The sequence below is a fragment of the Macaca thibetana genome, chromosome 2, assembly GCF_024542745.1.
Source record: "Macaca thibetana thibetana isolate TM-01 chromosome 2, ASM2454274v1, whole genome shotgun sequence".
Lineage (NCBI taxonomy): Eukaryota > Metazoa > Chordata > Mammalia > Primates > Cercopithecidae > Macaca > Macaca thibetana.
This window is the reverse complement of record NC_065579.1, coordinates 41,060,367-41,079,405: the sequence shown is the minus strand read 5'-3', so window position 1 is coordinate 41,079,405 and position 19,039 is coordinate 41,060,367. Positions and strand designations below refer to the sequence as shown.

Below are 19,039 nucleotides of genomic sequence, written 5' to 3'. Positions count from 1 at the left end.
TTGTGTTTCATTTGCTTTTGGGTCTTTGGTCATGAAATCTTTGCCTAATCCAGTGTCTAGAAGGGTTTTTCCAATACTATTTTCTAGAATTTTTATAGTTCAGGTCTTAGATTTAAGTCATTTAAGTTCTTGATCCATCTTGAGTTGATTTTTTTTTTTGAAATGGAGTCTCAATCTGTCACCCAGACTGGAGTGCAATGGTGCAGTCTTGGTTCACTGCAACCTCCACCTACTGGGCAGAAGTGATTCTCCTGCCTCAACCTCCCAGGTAGGTGGGATTACAGGTGCCTGCCACCATGACCAGCTAATTTGTGTATTTTTAGTAGAGACGCAGTTTCACACTGTTCGCCAGGCTGGTCTTGAACTCTTGACTTCAGATGATCCACCCACCTCCGCCTCATAAAGTGCTGGGCTTACAGGTATGAACCACTGCGTAAGGCCTTGAGTTGATTTTTTCATAAGGTCAGAGATGAGGATCCAGTTTTATTCCTCTTCATGTGGCTTGCCAGTTATCCCACCACCATTTGCTGAATAGGATGTCCTTTGCTTACGTTATGTTTTTGTTTGCTTTCGTTATGTTTTTGTTTGCTTTGTTGAAGATCAGTTGGCTATAAGTATTTGGCTTTATTTCTGAGTTCTCTGTTCTGTTCCATTGGTCTTTGTGCCTATTTTTATACCATGACCATGCTGTTTTGGTGACTATAGCATTATAGTATAGTTTGAAGTCAGATAATGTGATGCTCCAGATTTGTTCTTTTTGCTTAGTCTTGCTTTGGCTATGCGGGCTCTTTTTTGGTTTCATGTGAATTTTAGGTTGTTTTTTCTAATTATGTGAAGAATGATGGTGGTAGTTTGATGAGAATTGCATTGTATTTGTAGATTGCTTTTGGCAGTATGGTAATTTTCACAATATTGATTCTACCCATCCGTGAGCATAGGAAGTGTTTCCATTTGTTTGTGTTGTCAATGATCTTTTTTCAGCTGTGTTTTGTAGTTTTCCTTGTAGAGGTCTTTCACCTCCTTGGTTAGGTATATTCTTAAGTACTTTATTTTATTTTATTTTTGCAGCTGTTGTAAAAGGGGTTATTGATTTGATTCTCAGCTTGGTCACTCTTGGTGTAGAGCAGAGATACTGATTTGTGTACATTATTTTGTATCCTGAAACTTTGCTGAATTCATTTATCAGTTCTGGGAGGTTTTTGGAAAAGTCTTTAGAGTTTTCTAGGTGTACAATCATATTGTCAGTGAACAGCAACAGTTCAACTTTCTGTTTACTGATTTGGGTGCCCTTTATTTCTTTCTCTTGTCTGATTGCTCTGACTAGAACTTCCAGTAGTATTATTGAATAGAAGTGGTGAGAGTAGGCATCTTTGTCGTGTTCCAGTTCTCAACGGAAGTGGTGAGAGTAGGCATCCTTGTCTTGTTCCAGTTCCCAAAGGGAATGCTTTCATTATACTTTTCCCGTATTATGTTGGCTGTGGGTTTATCATAGATGACTTTTATTACTTTGAGGTATGTCCCTTGTATGCTGATTCTGCTAAGGGGTTTAATCACAAAGGGATGCTGGATGTTTTTTTTCTTCATATGGAGTCTCACTCTGTTGTCCAGGCTAGAGTGCAGTGGCATGATCTTGGCTCACTGAAATCCCCGCCTCCCAGTTTCAAGTGATTCTCCTGCCTCAGCCTCCTGAGTAGCTGGGATTACAGGCATGCACCACCATGCCTGGCTATTTTTTGTATTTTTAGTAGAGACAGGGTTTCACCATGTTGACCAGGCTAGTCTTGAACTCCTGACCTCAGGTGATCCGCCCACCTCGGCCTCCCAAAGTGTTGGGATTATAGGCGTGAGCCACCATGCCTGGCCTGGATTTTGTCAAATGCTTTTTCTGAGTTTATCAAGATGATCATGTGATTTTTATTTTTAATTCTGTTTATGTGGTATATCACATTTATTGACTTTTGTATGTTAAACTATCCCTGCATACGTGGTATAAAACCCACTTGATCATGGTGGATTATCTTTTTCATATCCTGTTGAATTCATTTAGCTCATATTTTATTAACGATTTTTGCATCTTACGTTCATCAGGGATATTTGTCTGTAGTTTTTTTTGTTATATATTTTCCTAGTTTTGGTATTAGAGTGATACTGGTTTTATAGAATGATTTAGGGAGGATTCCCTCTTTCTCTGTCTTTTGGAATAGTATCAATAGGATTGACACCAATTCTTTGAATGTCTCGTAGAATTCAGCTGTGAATCTGTGTGGTCCTGTACTTTTTTTTTTTTTCTTTTTGAGACGGAGTCTCGCTCTGTCGCCCAGGCTGGAGTACAGTGGTGTGATCTCAGCTCACTGCAAGCTCCACTTTCAGGGTTCACCCCACTCTCCTGCCTCAGCCTCCCAAGTAGCTGGGACTACAGGCGCCCACCGCCATGCCTGGCTAATTTTTTTGTATTTTTAGTAGAGATGGGGTTTCACCATGTTAGCCAGGATGGTCTCAATCTCCTGACCTTGTGATCTGCCTGCCTTGGCCTCCCAAAGTGCTGGGATTACAGGCATGAGCCACCGAGCCCGGCAGGTATTTTTTTAAATTAGTATTTCATTCTCACTTCTTGTTATTGGTCTGTCTAAGGTTTTGAATTCTTCCTGATTTAAACTAGAAGTTGTATCTTTCTAAGAATTTATCCATCTCCTCTAGGTTTTCTAGTTTATGTGCATGCAAGTTTTGATAGTAGCCTTGAATGATCTTTTGTATTTCTGTGGTGTTGGTTGTGATATTTCCCATTTCACTTCTAATTCAGCTTATTTGGATCTTCTCTCTTCTCTTGGTTAATCTTGCTAGTGGTCTATTAATTTTATTTATCTTTTCAAAGAATCAACTTTTTGTTTCCTTTATCTTTTGTATTTTTGTTTGTTTGTTTCAGTTTCATTTAGCTCTGCTCTGATCTTGGTTATTTCGTTTCTTCTGCTGGGTTTGGGTTAGGTTTGTTCTTGTTTCTCTAGTTCCTTGAGGTGTGACCTTAGATTGTCTATTTGTGTTCTTTCAGACTTTTTGGTGTAAGCATTTAAGGCTATGAATTTTCCTCTTGGCACCACCTTTACTGTATCCCAGAGGTTTTGATAGGTTATGTCACTATATCACTCAGTTCAAAGAATTTTTAAATTTCCTTTTTGATTTCATTATTGACCCAATGATCATTCAGGAGCAGGTTATTTAATTTCCATGTGTTTGTATGGCTTTTAAGGTCCTTTTTGGAGTTGATTTTCAGTTTTATTTCACTGTGGTCTGAGAGAGTACTTGATATAATTTCAATTTTCTTAAATTTTTTGAGACTTGTTTTGTGGCCTATCATATGGTCTGTCTTGGAGAAAGTTCCATATGCTGATGAATAGAATATATATTCTACAGTTGTTGGGTAGAATGTTTTGTAAATATCTGTTAAGTTTATTTGTTCCAGGGTGTAGTTTAAATCCATTGTTTCTTTGTTGATTTTCTGTCTTGATGACCTGTCTAGTACTGTCAGTGGAGTATTGAAGTCCCCCACTATTATTGTGTTGCTGACTATCTCATTACTTAGGTCTAGTAGTAGTTGTTTCATAAATTTGGGAGCACCAGGGTTAGGTGCATATATATTTAGGATTGTGATATTTTCCTGTTGGACAAGGCTTTCTATCATTATGTAATGTCCTTGTTTGTCTTTTTTAACTGCTGCTGTTACTTTAAAGTTTGTTTTGTTTGATATAAGAATAGCTACTCCTACTCACTTTTGGTGTCCATTTGCATGGAATGTCTTTTTTCACCCCTTTACCCAACATTTATGTGAATCCTTATATGTTAGGTGAGTGTCTTGAAGGCAGCAGATAATTGGTGAATTCTTATCCATTGTGCATTCTGTATCTTTTAAGTGGAGTAGTTAGGCCATTTACATTCAACGTCAGTATGGAGATGTGAGATGCTATTCCATTCATTGTGCTATTTGTTGCCTGTATACTTTGTGTGTTTTTGTTTGTTTGTTTGTTTTTGTTTTTGAGATGGAGTTTTGCTGTTGTCACCCAGGCTGTAGTGCAGTGGCATGATCTCGGCTCACTGCAACCTCTGCCTCCTGGGTTCAAGTGATTCTCCTGCCTCAGCCTCCAGAGTAGCTGGGACTACAGGCACATGCCACCACGCCCAGCGAATTTTTGTATATTTAGTAGAGATGGGGTTTCACTATGTTGGCCAGGCTGGTCTTGAACTCCTGACCTCAGGTGATCCACCTGCCTCATTCTCCCAAAGTGCTGGGATTACAGGCATGAACCACTGTGCCCAGCCAGATTTTTTAATTGTATTTTTGTTTTATAGGTCCTGTGAGATTTATGCTTTGAAAAGGTTCTGTTTTGATGTGTTTTCAGGATTTGCTTAAAGATTTAGAGCTCTTTTAGCAGTTCTTGTATTGCTGGCTTGGTAGTGGTAAATTCTCTCACCATTTGTTTGTTTGAAAAAGACTGTATCTTTCCTTTGTTAAGCTTAGCTTCGCTGGATACAAAATTCTTGGCTGATAATTGTTTTGTTTAAGGAGGCTAAATATATGGCTCCAATCCCTTCTAGCTTATAGATTTTCAGCTGAGAAATCTGCTGTTAATCTGATAGGTTTTCCTTTATAGGTTACCTAGTGCTTTTGCCTCACAGCTCTTAAGATTCTTTCCTTTGTCTTGACTTTAAATAACCTGATGACAGTGTGCCTAGGCGATGATCTTTTTGTGATGAATTTCTTTGAGCCTCTTGTATTTGAATGTCTACGTCTTTAGCAAGGCTGGGGAAGTTTTCCTGTATTATTCCCTCAGATATGCTTTCCAGACTTTTAGATTTCTCTTCTTCCTCAGGCATGACAACTATCCTTAGATTTGGTCGTTTAACATAATCCCAAACTTCTTGGAGACTTTGTTCATTTTCTTTTATTCTTTTTCTTTGTCATTGTTGGATTGGGTTAATTCAACCTTGTCTTATTCTTCTTATGTTCTTTTTTTCTTTGTTGTTGTTGGACTGAGTTAATTCATAAACCTTGTCTTCAAGCCCTGAAGTTCTTTCTTCTGCTTGTTCGATTCTATTGCTGAGACTTTCCAGAACATTTTGCATTTCTCTTTGGCCTTTATTTCCTGAAGTTGTGATTGTTTTTTAATTTATTCAGTCGGCCAGGCACGGTGGCTCACGCCTGTAATCCCAGCACTTTGGGAGGCCGAGGCAGGTGGATCACCTGAGGTCGGGAGTTTGAGACCAGCCTGGCCAACATGGAGAAACCTCATCTCTACTAAAAATACAAAACTAGCCGGGTGTGGTGGCACATGCCTGTAATCCCAGCTACTCAGGATGCTGAGGCAGGAGAATCGCTTGAACCCAGGAGGCGGAGGTTGCAGTGGACTGAGATCATGCCATTGCACTCCAGCCTGGGCGACAAGAGTGAAACTCCATCTCAAAAAAAAACAAAAACCAAAAAACAAAAAATGTATGCAATCTGTTTCACTGAAGATTTCTCTTCTCATTTCTTATATCATTTTTTTGAATTTTTTAAAAGTTGGACTTCACCCTTCTCTGGTGCCTCCTTGATTAGCTTAATAATCACCCTTCTGAATTCTTTTCAGGTAAATCAGGGGTTTCTTCTTGGTTTGGATCCATTGCTGGTGAGCTAGTAATTTTGGGGGAGTGTTAAAGGGCCTTGTTTTGTCATATCAGAATTGTTTTTCTGGTTCCTTCTCATTTGGGTAGGCTATGTCAGTGGGAAGGTCTAGGGCTCAAGGCTGCTGTTCAGATTCTTTTGTACCACGGGGTGTTCCTTTGATGTAGTACTGTCTCCCTTTTCCCAGGGATGTGGCTTCCTGAGAGCTGAGCTGTAATGATTGTTATTTCTCTTCTGGATCCAACCACCCAGCAGGGCTACCAGGCTCCAGGCTGGTACTGGGGGTTGTCTGCACGGAGTCCTGTAATGTGATCTGTCTTCATGTTTCTCAGCAGTGGATACCAGCACCTGCTGTGGTGGAACTGGCATGAGAATGAAATGGACTCTGTGAGGATTTTTAGTTTTGGTTGTTTAATGCACTATTTTTATGTTGGTTGACCTCCTGCCAGGAGGTGGCACATTCAAGAGAGCATCAGCTGTGGTAATATACTGGGGATCAGGCAGTAGGCAGGGCCCTAGAACTCCCAGGATAATATGCCTTTTGCCTTTAGCTACCAGAGTGGATAGAGAAGGACCATCAGGTTGGGACAGGGTTAGGCTGTCTGAGCTCAGATTCTCCTTGGGCGGGGCTTGCTGCAGCTGTTGTGGGGCATGGGGGTATGGTTCCCGGGTCAATGGAGTTCTGTTCCTAGGAGGATTATGGTTGCCTCTTCTGTGTCATGCAGATTGTCAGGGAAGTTGGGGAAAGCAGGCAGTTATAGGCCTCACCCAGCTCCCACACAACCCAAAAGGCCAGTCTCACTCCATCATGCCCACTCCCCCCAACCCAACAGCACCAAGTTTGTTTCCAGGCAGTGAGTGAGCAGAGCTGAGAATTTACCTCAGGCTACCAGCCTCCCAGCTGAGAAAGCAAAAAGGGCTTCCATGCCTCCCCGCTTGTCAAATCTGCACACTAGATTCATGCCCTTCCCCGAGTTTGGCCAGGAAGTTTCATGTCTGGTTGGAGTTGTTAGAAAGTTCATCTGGAGGTTTCCATCTCTGTGTGGTCTACTACCGGTTCCTCTGTCAGCCCTCCCAAAGGACCCCTGTGAGACAAGTCAGAAATGGCTTCCCAGAGGACCCAGAGAGCCCACAGGGCTTTTCCCATTCCTTCCTCTACCCCTTTATTTTGCTCAGCTCTCTAATTTGACTCACCTCCACGTAAAGTCAAATCCTGTCCCGTGAGCTAGACACAGGTTCCCCAGTGAGGGTGTGGATTCATGTGTGGACAATCCCTCCTTTCCCACTTTCATAGCTCGGGCATTCACAATATTTGGCGTGTCTCCTAGGTCCTGCAGGAGCAGTCTGCTTCTTTCAGAGGATCTGTAGATTTTTCTTCTTTTCTGGTGTATTCCTGTAGTAGTTTTGGAGCAAAAGTTCATGATGTGAGTCTCCACCCACTGCTTTGTTCATCTGAGTGGGAATTTCAATCTAGTCCTGCCTCCTATCTGCCATTTTCCCCTAGAATTTCCATGTCTTGTTTCTTTAGGCTGTAATTCATGGTGTCTTGTTTCCTTATGTGCCTGCTTATCTGCATATGCAGGGAATAGCATTTAAAAAAGTATTAATGGGAATTATTTGAAGCCTATGATTAAGGCATCTTATTCCAAAGAGTGAGCTGGGTTGCAACCTGGTTTCCAGTCTCCTGGATATAACCAGGGAAGCTCAAGCCAAAATCTTAGTTTAAGGAGTTGGAGAAACGATAGTTTATATATTGCATTTTACATAAAATCAAACTCCTATTTGGAGGAAGATGCTATGCACATACCATGATCTTAGAAAGGAAACCCAAAGAAGTGAGTTTAGCTTTGGGGGCTAAAGTTCCCCCAAGGGTGTTGGGATTTTTGAAAATTGAGATGATTTACGGCTTTTTTCCTTTATTGTGCTAATGTGATGTATTACATTGATTGATTTTTTTGTATGTTGAGCCATCTTTGCATTCCAAGGATAAATTCCACTTGATTGTGGTATATAATCCTTTTAATATGCTATTGAATTTGGCCTGCTAATATTTTGTTGAGGATTTTTGCATTCATATTCATAACAGATATTCATCTGCAGTTCTCTTCTTTTTGTAGTATCTCTGGCTTTGGTATCAGGATAATGTTGGCCTGGTACAATGAATTAGGAGATACCCAACTGATTTTTGTATACAGTAGTTCCCCCTCATCCATGATTTTGCTTTTTGTGGTTTCAGTTCCCTGTGGTCGGTAAATTGCAGTCTGAAAATATTAAATAGAAAGTTCCAGAAATAAATTTAAAATTGTACACTATTCTGAGTAGCGTGATGAAATCTCACACAATCTTGTTCAGTCCCTTTCAGGACGTGAATCATCCCTTTTCCACCTTATCCACACTGTATGTGCTACCTGCCCATTAGTCACTTGGTAACTGTCTTGGTTATCAGATCTACTGTCACAGTATCACAGTACTTGTATTCAGGTAACCCTTATCTTACTTAATAATAGGCCCAAGGTGCAAGAGGAATGATGCTGGCAATTTGGATATGCCACAGAGAAGCTGTGAAGTGCTTCCTTTAAGTGAAAAGGTTAAAGAAAGTTCTTGGCTTAATAAGGAAAGAAAAAAATTGCTGAGGTTGCTAAGATTTATGGTGAGAACGAATCTTCTATGTTATCATGACAAAGGAAAAATAAATTAGTGCTAGTTTTGCTATCACACCTCAAACTGCAACTGTTATGGCCACAGTGATAGTGCACAGTTAAGATGGAAAAGGCCATTAATTTGTTGGTGGAAGTCATAAGCAGAAACTCATAAACTCGTAATTTCCAATTGATGGCAATTGGGTTCAGTACTATTTGAAGTTTTGCGCATCCACTGAGGGTCCTGGAATGTATCTCCCATGGATAAGGAGGACTGCTGTATTGCTTTTCTATCCTACAGTTTTGTAAAACTCAATTTCTAGTTCTAGTTCATGGCTTAACCTGTAGAAACAGGTGGGACTGACACCCTCATCACTTGGCTACAGAGGCCCTGCCTGACTTCTAGGGAGGGCTGAGGCAGAGGATTCCTTCTGGATGTAACCCATGGTACTGGAGTAGCCACAGGTCACATCCATTTTTTTATTTCATTTCAGTTTCGTTATTTCATTTCAATTTCATTTCATTTCATTTTTCATCTTATAAGATGAAATAGTACCAGAAGCTGAGAACCCTTTTTCCTCTGAGAGTTGTTAAGTCTCAGCAAACATTACACTATGGGCACATGAACATGTGCTTAGACACGGGTGTCCTGTTCTGTAAGAGATTTGTGTCAGTATTGTACAGGCTGGGTAGGGAAAAGGGTTTTCAGTGACTCTTTTTCATTTATGAAAAGTATATTAATAAGGGTGATAGTGTTTTTTGTTTATTGTTTGTTTATTTGTTTTGAGATGGAGACTTGCTTTGTTGCACAGGCTGGAATGCAGTGGCACCATCTCAGCTCACTGCAGCCTCTACCTCCTGCAATTCTTGTGCCTCAGCCTCCTGAGTAGCTGGGACTACAGGCACCCACCACCACGCCCAGCTAATTTTTGTATTTTCAGTAGAGACAGGGTTTCACCATGTTGGCCAGGCTGATCTCGAACTCCTAACCTCAAGGGATCTGCCCGCCTCAGCCTCCCAAAGTGCTGGGATTACGGGCATGAGCCACCATGTCTGGCTATGATAGTGCTTTTTGATAATGAGCTTTAAAAGGATACTGAGGGATGGAAGCTAGAGAATAAGGGGAAAACAGGCAAGTGATATCTTGCTGATGACAAGAGAATAAATTGTTGAAGATAAATATTCCTTTGTATAAATCTTAGGGTACATACTGACTCTTTTTTATTGATACATATAGCTATACATATTTTCTATTGGGGGAACCTGCCCCCAATATTTCAACATAGGTTCTTTCTATTTTCCCTAAGTGTCGGCTGGTCTGAGAAATAAAGAGTACCAAGAGAGGAATTTTACAGCTGGGCCTCCGGGGGTGACATCACATATCAGTAGGTCTGTGATGTCCCCTGAGCCGCAAAACCAGCAGGTTTTTATTAAGTACTTTAAAAGGGGAGGAGGTGTATGAACAGGGAGTAAGTCACAAAGATCACATGCTTTAAAGGGCAATAAAGACCACAAGGCAAAGGGCAAAGCAAAGATCACAAGGCAAAGGGCAAAATTAGAATACTAATGAGGGTCTGTTTTCAGCTGTGCACATTTTGTCTTGATAAATACCTTAAACAAGAGAAAACAGGATTCAAGAGCAGAGAACCAGTCTGACCTCAAATTTACCAGGCTGGAATTTCCCAATCCTAGTAAGCCTGAGGGTATTGCAGGAGACCAGGGCGTATTTCAGTCCTTATTTCAACCGCATAAGACAGACACTCCCAGAGCGTCCATTTATAGACCTCCCCCAAGGAATGCATTCCTTCCCCAGAGTATTAATTATTAATATTCCTTGCTGGGAAAATAATTCAGTGATATCTCTCCTACTTGCACGTCCATTTATAGGCTCTCTGCAAGAAGAAAAATATGGCTGTATTCTGCCCGATCTCGCAAGCAGTCAGACCTTACGGTTGTCCTTTCTTGTTCCCTGAAAATCGTTGTTGTTCTGTTCTTTTTCAAGGTGCACTGATTTCATATTGTTCAAACACACATGTTTTACAATCAATTTGTATAATAGTGGCCCTGAGGTGACATACATTCTCAGCTTATGAAGATAACAGGATTAAGAGATTAAAGACAAGACAGGCATAAGAAATTATAAGAGATTTGGGAACTGATAAATATCCATGAAATCTTCACGTAGCCGGACCCCACACTTGCTCACTCACACACCCCTCACTACTCTGCACCTGGCTTGCCCTTGATAGGCATGGGGTCTGGGCTGGTAGCACAAGCTGAGTACAGCCTGCTGGGCTGAGTGGGCAGAACAAGCCCAGCAGGTGTGAGCAAAACTCAAGCAGAGGTGCCACTGGCCACAGGGGTTTCTGACTGGTGAAGTGACACCCTAAGGATCCTGACACTCCCACCTCAGCCTCTTAAGTAGCTGAGATCATAGGTGCGTGCTATGACACCCAGCTAACTTTTTGTATTTTTGGTGGAGACGGGGCTTTGCCATATTGCCCTGGCTGGTCTCAAATTTCTGAGCTCAAACAGTCTGCCTGCCTCTGCCTCCCAAAGTTCTGGGATTATAGGCATGAGCCACTGTGCCCAGTCTATTGTTTTAAGTAGATTTGTCTTTTAGTATTCATACCAGAGATATGACTGGATTACACACCACAAGTATATTATTAGAGTATTCTGCATTTGTTTGTATACTCACTTTTACCAATGGGTTTTATACCTTCAAATGTTTTTTTGTTTTTGCATGTGGTGTTCTTCTCTTTCATAGTGAAGAACTCCCTTTAGCATTTCTTATGAGTCCCTTTCAAGTGTTTGCTTGTCCTGGTAAAGGCTTTATCTCCTTCATATTTCAAAGATAGCTTTGTTGAGAATAATATTCTTGGTTGACAGGTGTTTCTTTTTCTTTTTCTTTCAGTACCACTTTGAATGTCATTTCACTCCCTCCTGGTCTATATGCTTTCTGCTGAGGATTCTATTGCCAGATAAATCAGAGCTTCTTTATATGTTGTTTACTTGTTTTCTCTTGATGATTTTAGGATCTTCTCTTTGTGCTTGACTTTGAGAATGTACTTATTTATTAAAATTTTAGATTTGGGTAAATGTGAAGTTTTGTTACATAGGTAAACTTGTCCCATGGGGGTTTGTTGTACAGATTATTTCATCACCCAGGCATTAAGCCCAGTACCCAATAGTTATCTTTTCTGCTTCTCTTCCTTCTCCCACCGTCCACCCCAGTGTCTGTTGTTACCTTCTTTGTGTTCACAAGTTCTCATCATTTAGTTCCCACTTATAAGTGAGAACAAGTAGTATTTGGTTTTCTGTTCTGCATTAGTTTGCTAAGGATAATGCCCTTCAGCTCCATCCATGTTCTTGCAAAAGACATGATCTTGTTCTTTTTTTATGGCTGTATAGTATTCCATGGTGTATATGTACCACTTTATCCAGTCTACCATTGATGAGTATTTCGGTTGATTCTATGTTTTTGCTGTTGTGAATAGTGCTGCAGTGAACATTCATGCATGTGTCTTTATGGTAGAATGATTTGTATTCCTCTAGGTATATACCCAATAATGAGATTGCTGCATCAAATGGTAGTTCTGCTTTTAGCTCTTTGAGGAATTGCCATACTGCTTTCCACAATGGTTGAAATAATTTACACTCCCACCAACAGTGTATAAGTGTTCCCTTTCCTCTGCAACCTTGCCAGCATCTGTTATTTTTTGACTTTTTAATAATAGCCTTCTGACTGCTGTGAGATGGTATCTCATTGTGGTTTTGATTTGCGTTTCTCTAATGATCAGTGATATTGAGCTTGTCTTTTTTTTTTTTTTTTTAAACATAGTCTTGCTCTGTTGCCCAGGCTGGAGTGCAGTGGTGTGGTCTCAGCTCACTGCAACCTTCTGGGTTCAAGTGATTCCCCTCCCTCAGCCTCCTGAGTAGCTGGGACTACAGGCGTGTGCCACCACATCTGAATAATTTTTTAATTTTTAGTAGAGAGTGGGTTTCACCATGTTGGCTGGGCTGGTCTCAAACTCCTGGCCTCAGGTGATCCACTCGCCTCAGCCTCCCAAAGTGTTGGAATTATAGGCATGAGCCACCGCACCCTGCCTAAGCATTTTTTTTTTTAAATGCTTGTTGCCTGCATGTATGTCTTCTTTTGAAAAGTGTCTATTCATGTCCCTTGCTGACTTTTTAATGAATTTGTTTTTCTCTTGTAAATTTAGTTCCTTATAGATGCTGGCTGTTAGACCTTTGTCGGATGCATAATTTCAGATGTTTCCTCCCATTCTGTAGGTTGTCTGTTTGTTACTTTTGCTATGCAGAAGCTCTTAAGTTTAATTAGATCCCATTTGTCAAGTTTTGCTTCTGTTGCAATTGCTTTTGGTGTCTTTGTCATGAAATCTTTACTCATTCCTATGTCCAGTATGGTATTGCCCAGGTGAGAATTTGTTCTATGCCTTGGGGTAGGCTTATTTGAATTGAATCTGTCTGGTGATCTTTGACCTTCCTGTTCATGGATGTTTATATCTCTTTGTAAATTTGGATAGTTTTCTGTTACTATTTCTTTGAATAAGTTTTCTACCCCTTGCTCTTTCTCAACTCCCTCTTGAAGGCCAATGATTCTTAGATTTGCTCTTTTGAGGTAATTTTCTATATTTTGTAGGTATTCTTTTTTCTTTTTCTTCTCTGTGTATTTTCAAGTCGCCTGTCTTCAAGCTCACTGATTCTTTCCTCTGCTTGATCCATTCTGCTATTAAAAGCCTCTAATGCATTTTTCAGTTCAGGGAATGTATTTCTCAGTCCCAGGATTTCTGTTTGATTTTTTTTTTAAAGTTATTATTTCAATACCTTTTAAAAATTTCACTGATAGATTTCTCAATTGATTTCCTGTGTTATATTGGAGTTCACTGAGTTTTTGAATCCTGGGCAGACAGGGATTAGGAAGAAGCAATGACTAAGGAATATACAGATATAACATTAAAATTCTTTAACAGTGGGCCAGGCGCAGTGGCTCAAGCCTGTAATCCCAGCACTTTGGGAGGCCGAGATGGGCAGATCACGAGGTCAGGAGATCGAGACCATCCTGGCTAACACGGTGAAACCCCGTCTCTACTAAAAAATACAAAAACTAGCCGGGCGAGGTGGCGGGCGCCTGTAGTCCCAGCTACTCGGGAGGCTGAGGCAGGAGAATGGCGTAAACCCGGGAGGCGGAGCTTGCAGTGAGCTGAGATCCGGCCACTGCACTCCAGCCCGGGCTACAGAGCGAGACTCCGTCTCAAAAAAAAAAAAAAAAAAAGAATTTTTTTTTTTTTTATTTTTATTTATTTATTTTTATTTTTTTTGAGACGGAGTCTCGCTCTGTCACCCAGGCTGGAGTGCAGTGGCCGGATCTCAGCTCACTGCAAGCTCCGCCTCCCGGGTTTACGCCATTCTCCTGCCTCAGCCTCCGGAGTAGCTGGGACTACAGGCGCCCGCCACCTCGCCCGGCTAGTTTTTTGTATTTTTTAGTAGAGACGGGGTTTCACGGTGTTCGCCAGGATGGTCTCCATCTTTAACAGTGATAGAAAGGGCTGGGCATGGTGGCTCACGCCTATAATCCCAGCACTTTCGGAGGCCAAGGCAAGAGGATCACTTAAGGTCAGACCAGCTTGGCCAACATGGTGAAACCCTGTCTCTACTAAAAATACAAAAACCCAGGTGTGATGGTACATGCCTGTAATCCCAGCAACTCAAGTGAGGCAGGAGAATCACTTGAACCCAGGAGGTAGAAGATGCAGTAAGCCGAGATCATGCCACTGCACTCCAGCCTGGGCGACAGTGAGACTCTGTCTCAAACAAACAAAAACAATGATAGAAAAGATTTAACATCACTGAAAGTTGTAAGGTAGTAAACCCTAAACCTCCACCCCTCCATTAAAGCAATGATTGTAAGACTATACTTTGAACAATTATATGACAACAGATTAGCTCACTTAGATGAAATGGACAAATTTCTAGCAACACAGAAATTGCCAAAACTGACTTAAGAAGAAGTAAAAAACTTTAGTAGATGTGTAACAATGGATTATGTCAATAATCAAAACCTCTGAACAAATAAAGGCCCAGAACCAGATGACTTAAAAAAGAAGAAGAAAAAGAATTCTTGATCTGAAGAATCTCACCTCACTGGCTCGTTAGGGTCAGTCACTGGCTTCTTTTTCCATCTTGGGGGGTCATGGTTCCTTGTTTGCTCTTGTTTCCTGTGGACATATATCTATGTCTTCTCATTGAAGGATTAGTTATTTCAGTTTTCACTGTCTGGCTTGTTTGGGTTTTTCTTGGATATGTTTACATAGAGGTTCTTTACAATTCACCTGTTGAATTTCCTTTATGCTAGGTTACTGCCTCTTCCTTGGTACTAGATGGCAGCTCATGTCCAGGTTTGCCACAGCTCTGGCAAGCGTTCAGAGTACTGATCGTCCTAGGTTGGGGAGATCCCAAATGGGATACTCCAGCTGTGTGGAAAAGCTGACTAGGGTTTCATACCCAGCGAGCCTATAGAGTGTATCTCCTACAGTGTGATGCTGCTGAACAGCCCTCTGATTTAGCATCTTCTTTGGCTGAGAAACCAAGCAGATTTTACAGACTGGGGTTGCTGCTATTCCCACCTCCCATCTTTGTCTTTGGTTGCTCTCAGGAGTTTTTCTTCCTACAGGCACTTGTGATGCTTTCTGTGGGTTGAGGCAGGGACAGTTCTCCTGCAAGGAACCCAAGATGGTGGGGAAGTTGGTCTTGATCTCACTTTTTCCAGTGTAGAAACTGAGTCTGGGGAAAATTTTCCACAGGCAGTTCCTTGCAGATTAGGGGAGAGGCATCACAGTTACAGAAGTCCGATTCTCCTACCATCTGCTTGAAATTTTTTCACTTCTTTTTGTGGTTCTGGGGATTGTCCCATCCTTAGATTTGAGTTCTGGGATATTGCTGGTAATAATCTTGGCATTGGATATTGGCTTTTGGTTTTCTGTTGGGGGAAGTGAAGTCAGATTGCTTCAACTCTGCCATTTTGGTGATGTCGTTCTTCCTGATTATTTCTTGATGATAATTTCTTGATTATGGACTTACTGTGAGTTTACAGTTGCCCACATTGCATGAATGCCTAAGTTGACTACACTATTTGCAATTCTGAATTAATATTCTTTCCTGATTATTGTTTTAATGTAAACTTAAACATAAAATTATACCAGTTTTATGGAAATTCTTGAGTTCCTTTACTTGGTAAGAAATGTCTTGAATGCATGCAATTATGAACTGTAGTTTCCCCATTTTATAGTTATTTGACTTATATTTTTTCAGGTTTATGATATATTAATGTTCCTAGAGCTTATACTCATTTAAAAACAGCCTCAATACTGAAGTTCTTGAATGAAACAGCTCAATAGAAACTATGAAGATGCTTTTGTGTACAATATGGTTAGGATAGCATGTCCTAGATGTACATATCATAATTATGTTTTTAAAAAATATCTTATAGGTGAAGTGCCAGCATTATAAGAAAAAACGAACGGAGCAACAAGAAACTATTGCTTCTTTGCAAACGGAAGTCTGTAGATTAAGAAAGGAGGAAGAAGATCGCATTGTCACTCAAAACAGAGTGTTTGCCTATCTGTGCAAAAGAGTTCCTCATACCGTCTTGGATAGACAGTAATTTCGCTACATAAATTGATATGTAGCTAGATTCATGGTTTTGTTTGTTTGACCTGATTTTATCTTGGGGGTGGTTATAACTCTTATAAACTAGAAAAGCCTCTCTCTCCTCCTCTTCTGCATTGTTTTTCCGTGCTCATCCTGTTTTTTGTTTGTTTGTTTGTTTGTTTGTTCTAGAGGTCCTTTGAGGAATGGAATTGAACATTTACTAAAAATAACACTAAACTTTTAAATAAATTTATAATTAATCAGACATTTCTCAAAATAACTGATCCTTTTAGTGAAGAATAATATTTAGAGATCACTGTATGGGTTTTGGGGTTGCTAATTTTATTATGTTATTGATTTTAGGAGTTTTTAGTGGAAAGAACCAGGGACTATGTGTTTTGGAGGGGACTATATATATTTAACCCAGCTGAAGTTAAGATAGTATTTTTATTTAAATTCTGATTTTACATTTGTAACTGTTGTCTTTTTACTGAAAATCATTCTTAAGAACAGTATTATAATTATTAGCTATATCTGATAATACATAAAAATAGTTTCAAAATATTAAAACTAGAATTACTGACAATAAGCCTACTGAATGAAATGTAAATTTCTGGCATTAGGAGATATACCTCATGTAAATGATGAGTTAATGGGTTCAGCACACCAACACGGCACATGTATACATATGTAACAAACCTGCACATTGTGCACATGTACCCTAGAACTTAAAATAATAAAAAAAATTTCTGGGCAGCTCTCTTGGACATTAATATATTCCACTATGTATGCAGTCAAGATGTATATTTCTAAAATATCTTGAAATACTTGTTTCTCTGTGTGTTTGCATCACCAAATGCAGTTAGATTTGTTTCAATTTCTTTTCAATTTTCAGGGATTGCTTTTTAAATTTTTACTTTTGAATGTATAAGCATTTATATAATTCCAAAATCAAAACTATTCGTTATTTATATTTAGAGAAGTTGTGTTTTCATTTCTGTCCCCTTTATTCCATCCTATCCTTACCTCCCCTGTAGGTAATTGATTTTAAATGTTTAGTGTTATTTTTAGCAATATAAGTAGTATGGATATTATGTTCATATTCTCTCTTGTTTACATGCTAGCACCTTCTTTTTTTCTCTTAACAGTTTAAACTGATTGCATTTTAAGTGGTATTATAGGCTTACTTAGTAGGACTGGAAATCTTGAATATTTAGCTGTTTCTATTTTACTATAAAAATCAATGAGGTCAGATATAAAGTAAAAACAAGTTAAAACTATAGGTTTTTTTGATAATTATTTCAGAGATAATACACATATATATACATATATAATTTTCATCCTCTTGAAGGAAAAGTAAGGACAAACACATAACAAAAACAACATAAAAATGTTAGTGAAAGATGTAAATAAAGAGAAGAGGGAGGCAAGGTAAGAAAAATAGGAGAGGCAAGGAAGAACAAAAAGGAGAGGCAGGGGAGAGAGAACTACAGTGGGAAGAAGAAGGAGAAGAAGAGAGAAATTGGAAGGGAAGAATGAAAAAACAAAAAAACAGCTAAGATAACTGGGTACGAGGGTGAGAGAAGCACTGAGAGAACTTGCAGTGTAGCAGATGAAATCAGGCTAATTCAGGTATGAATTTGTCCAGTGGACCAGAGATTTTCCACTCTGTTTTATTTTTATCAATACAAACTTTCAGTTTGAGACACTGAAATAAAAAATTGTGAATTAAACCTATTGGAAATACATGAGTTGTAGCCACTACAGATATTATTAAAAGTTACATGGGTACTGGGCTGAGTAATAGGGCACACACAGATGAATAAAGCCATGATTCCTGCATTTGGTGACCTGATAGTCTAGTTGTGTAGATAGACACATATGCAGGTAAGTAAAATATAAAGCAGTTAGTGGTATGTACTATAAGGTGGGGCAGATAGGATGCTAAGTGGGTATGACGTAGGGAGAAATTAGTGAAAGGTAGTACTGACTACATAGGCTTCATGAATGAGTTATCTTTTTAGCTGGACTACTAGGAACTATAGAATATTAATAGGCAGAGGTGAGAGAAAGGGTGTTTCAATTAGAGGAATATGGTAACAGAAAAGTGAATGTGTTTGGGACGTCAAGAGTCCAAGAGGTCTGGAGCATAGGATACTTGAGATTCTGGGAAGAGTCTTAAGAGACAATATGACAATATGGAAAGTGTGCTGTAACTTTGAGAGACTTAAATTGGCCGAAAAGTTTGAGTTCTACTTTCTGTGTGACAGGAAACATACCCAAAGATTTCTGAGCAAGGAGATTAAACCCAGAGACAGAAAGACAAGTTAGTAATCGTTTGTAGTAGTCTAGGTGAAGGCTAATGAAGGTCTTAAGTAGGACCAAAAAAAGGGAGAGACACTGCAAAGATGGACAGGAGTTGTCCGGATGAATTGGCTATAGATGTTGAAAGGAGTGGAGGAGTCAAAGATGGCCAGTTTTTAAGCTACATTTGAAGGAACGGGGAAGGAACCGATGAATTCATTTATGGATATATGCTTAGGCACCTTCAGTCATCCATGTAGACATATCAGGCCTATTGTTAAAAGGGCCAAACTCCAGAGAACTTCCAAATTCCATATACAGAAAGAAGAGGCAGAAGAGGAATTGTGTTTGGGTATCATGATAACCAAGGAACAAAAGTGTTTCAAGGAGAGGGTGATCAGCAGTGTTGCATGCTTCCTCATTGGTTAACTTGTTTACTTTTCCACTATTTTATTTGCTCAGAATTCCCAGTACTTAACATGTAGTAAGTCTTCCCTAAAACTTTATTGAAGATAATTGGTTACAATCACTCAGAATGAATGAAGTTTGCTGTGAAGGAAAAGATTAGAAATAGAAGCGTAGCACAAGGGGGAAGTAGGTCAAGAGGATTTGTGTGGGATATAAAGATGAAAGCATATTTTCAGGAAAATAGAAAATGTGAAAGCTGGTGTATGTCAAGATGGGGAAGGGTTGAAGAGAAAAAGAGTAATCTAGAAAGTTGTGACATTAAGAGCACAATTGGCTGAATTAGGTCTGAAAAGGGGGATGG

The 19,039-nt window shown here is 39.7% G+C and overlaps 2 protein-coding genes across 10 annotated transcripts in view; one reads left to right on the top strand and one right to left on the bottom strand.

Moving 5' to 3' along the window:
• FAIM (Fas apoptotic inhibitory molecule) overlaps nt 1-19,039 on the bottom strand; it is a 296,369-nt gene that overhangs the window by 95,545 nt on the left and 181,785 nt on the right. The window lies entirely within an intron of this gene.
• The window catches only part of CEP70 (centrosomal protein 70), a 107,355-nt gene that overhangs the window by 56,124 nt on the left and 32,192 nt on the right, over nt 1-19,039 (top strand). For all 9 annotated transcript variants that reach the window (XM_050779706.1, XM_050779707.1, XM_050779705.1 and 6 more), the window contains one exon: nt 15,806-15,975. In XM_050779706.1, the coding sequence (XP_050635663.1) occupies nt 15,806-15,975 (170 nt within the window). The remainder of the gene's footprint in view (nt 1-15,805; nt 15,976-19,039) is intronic.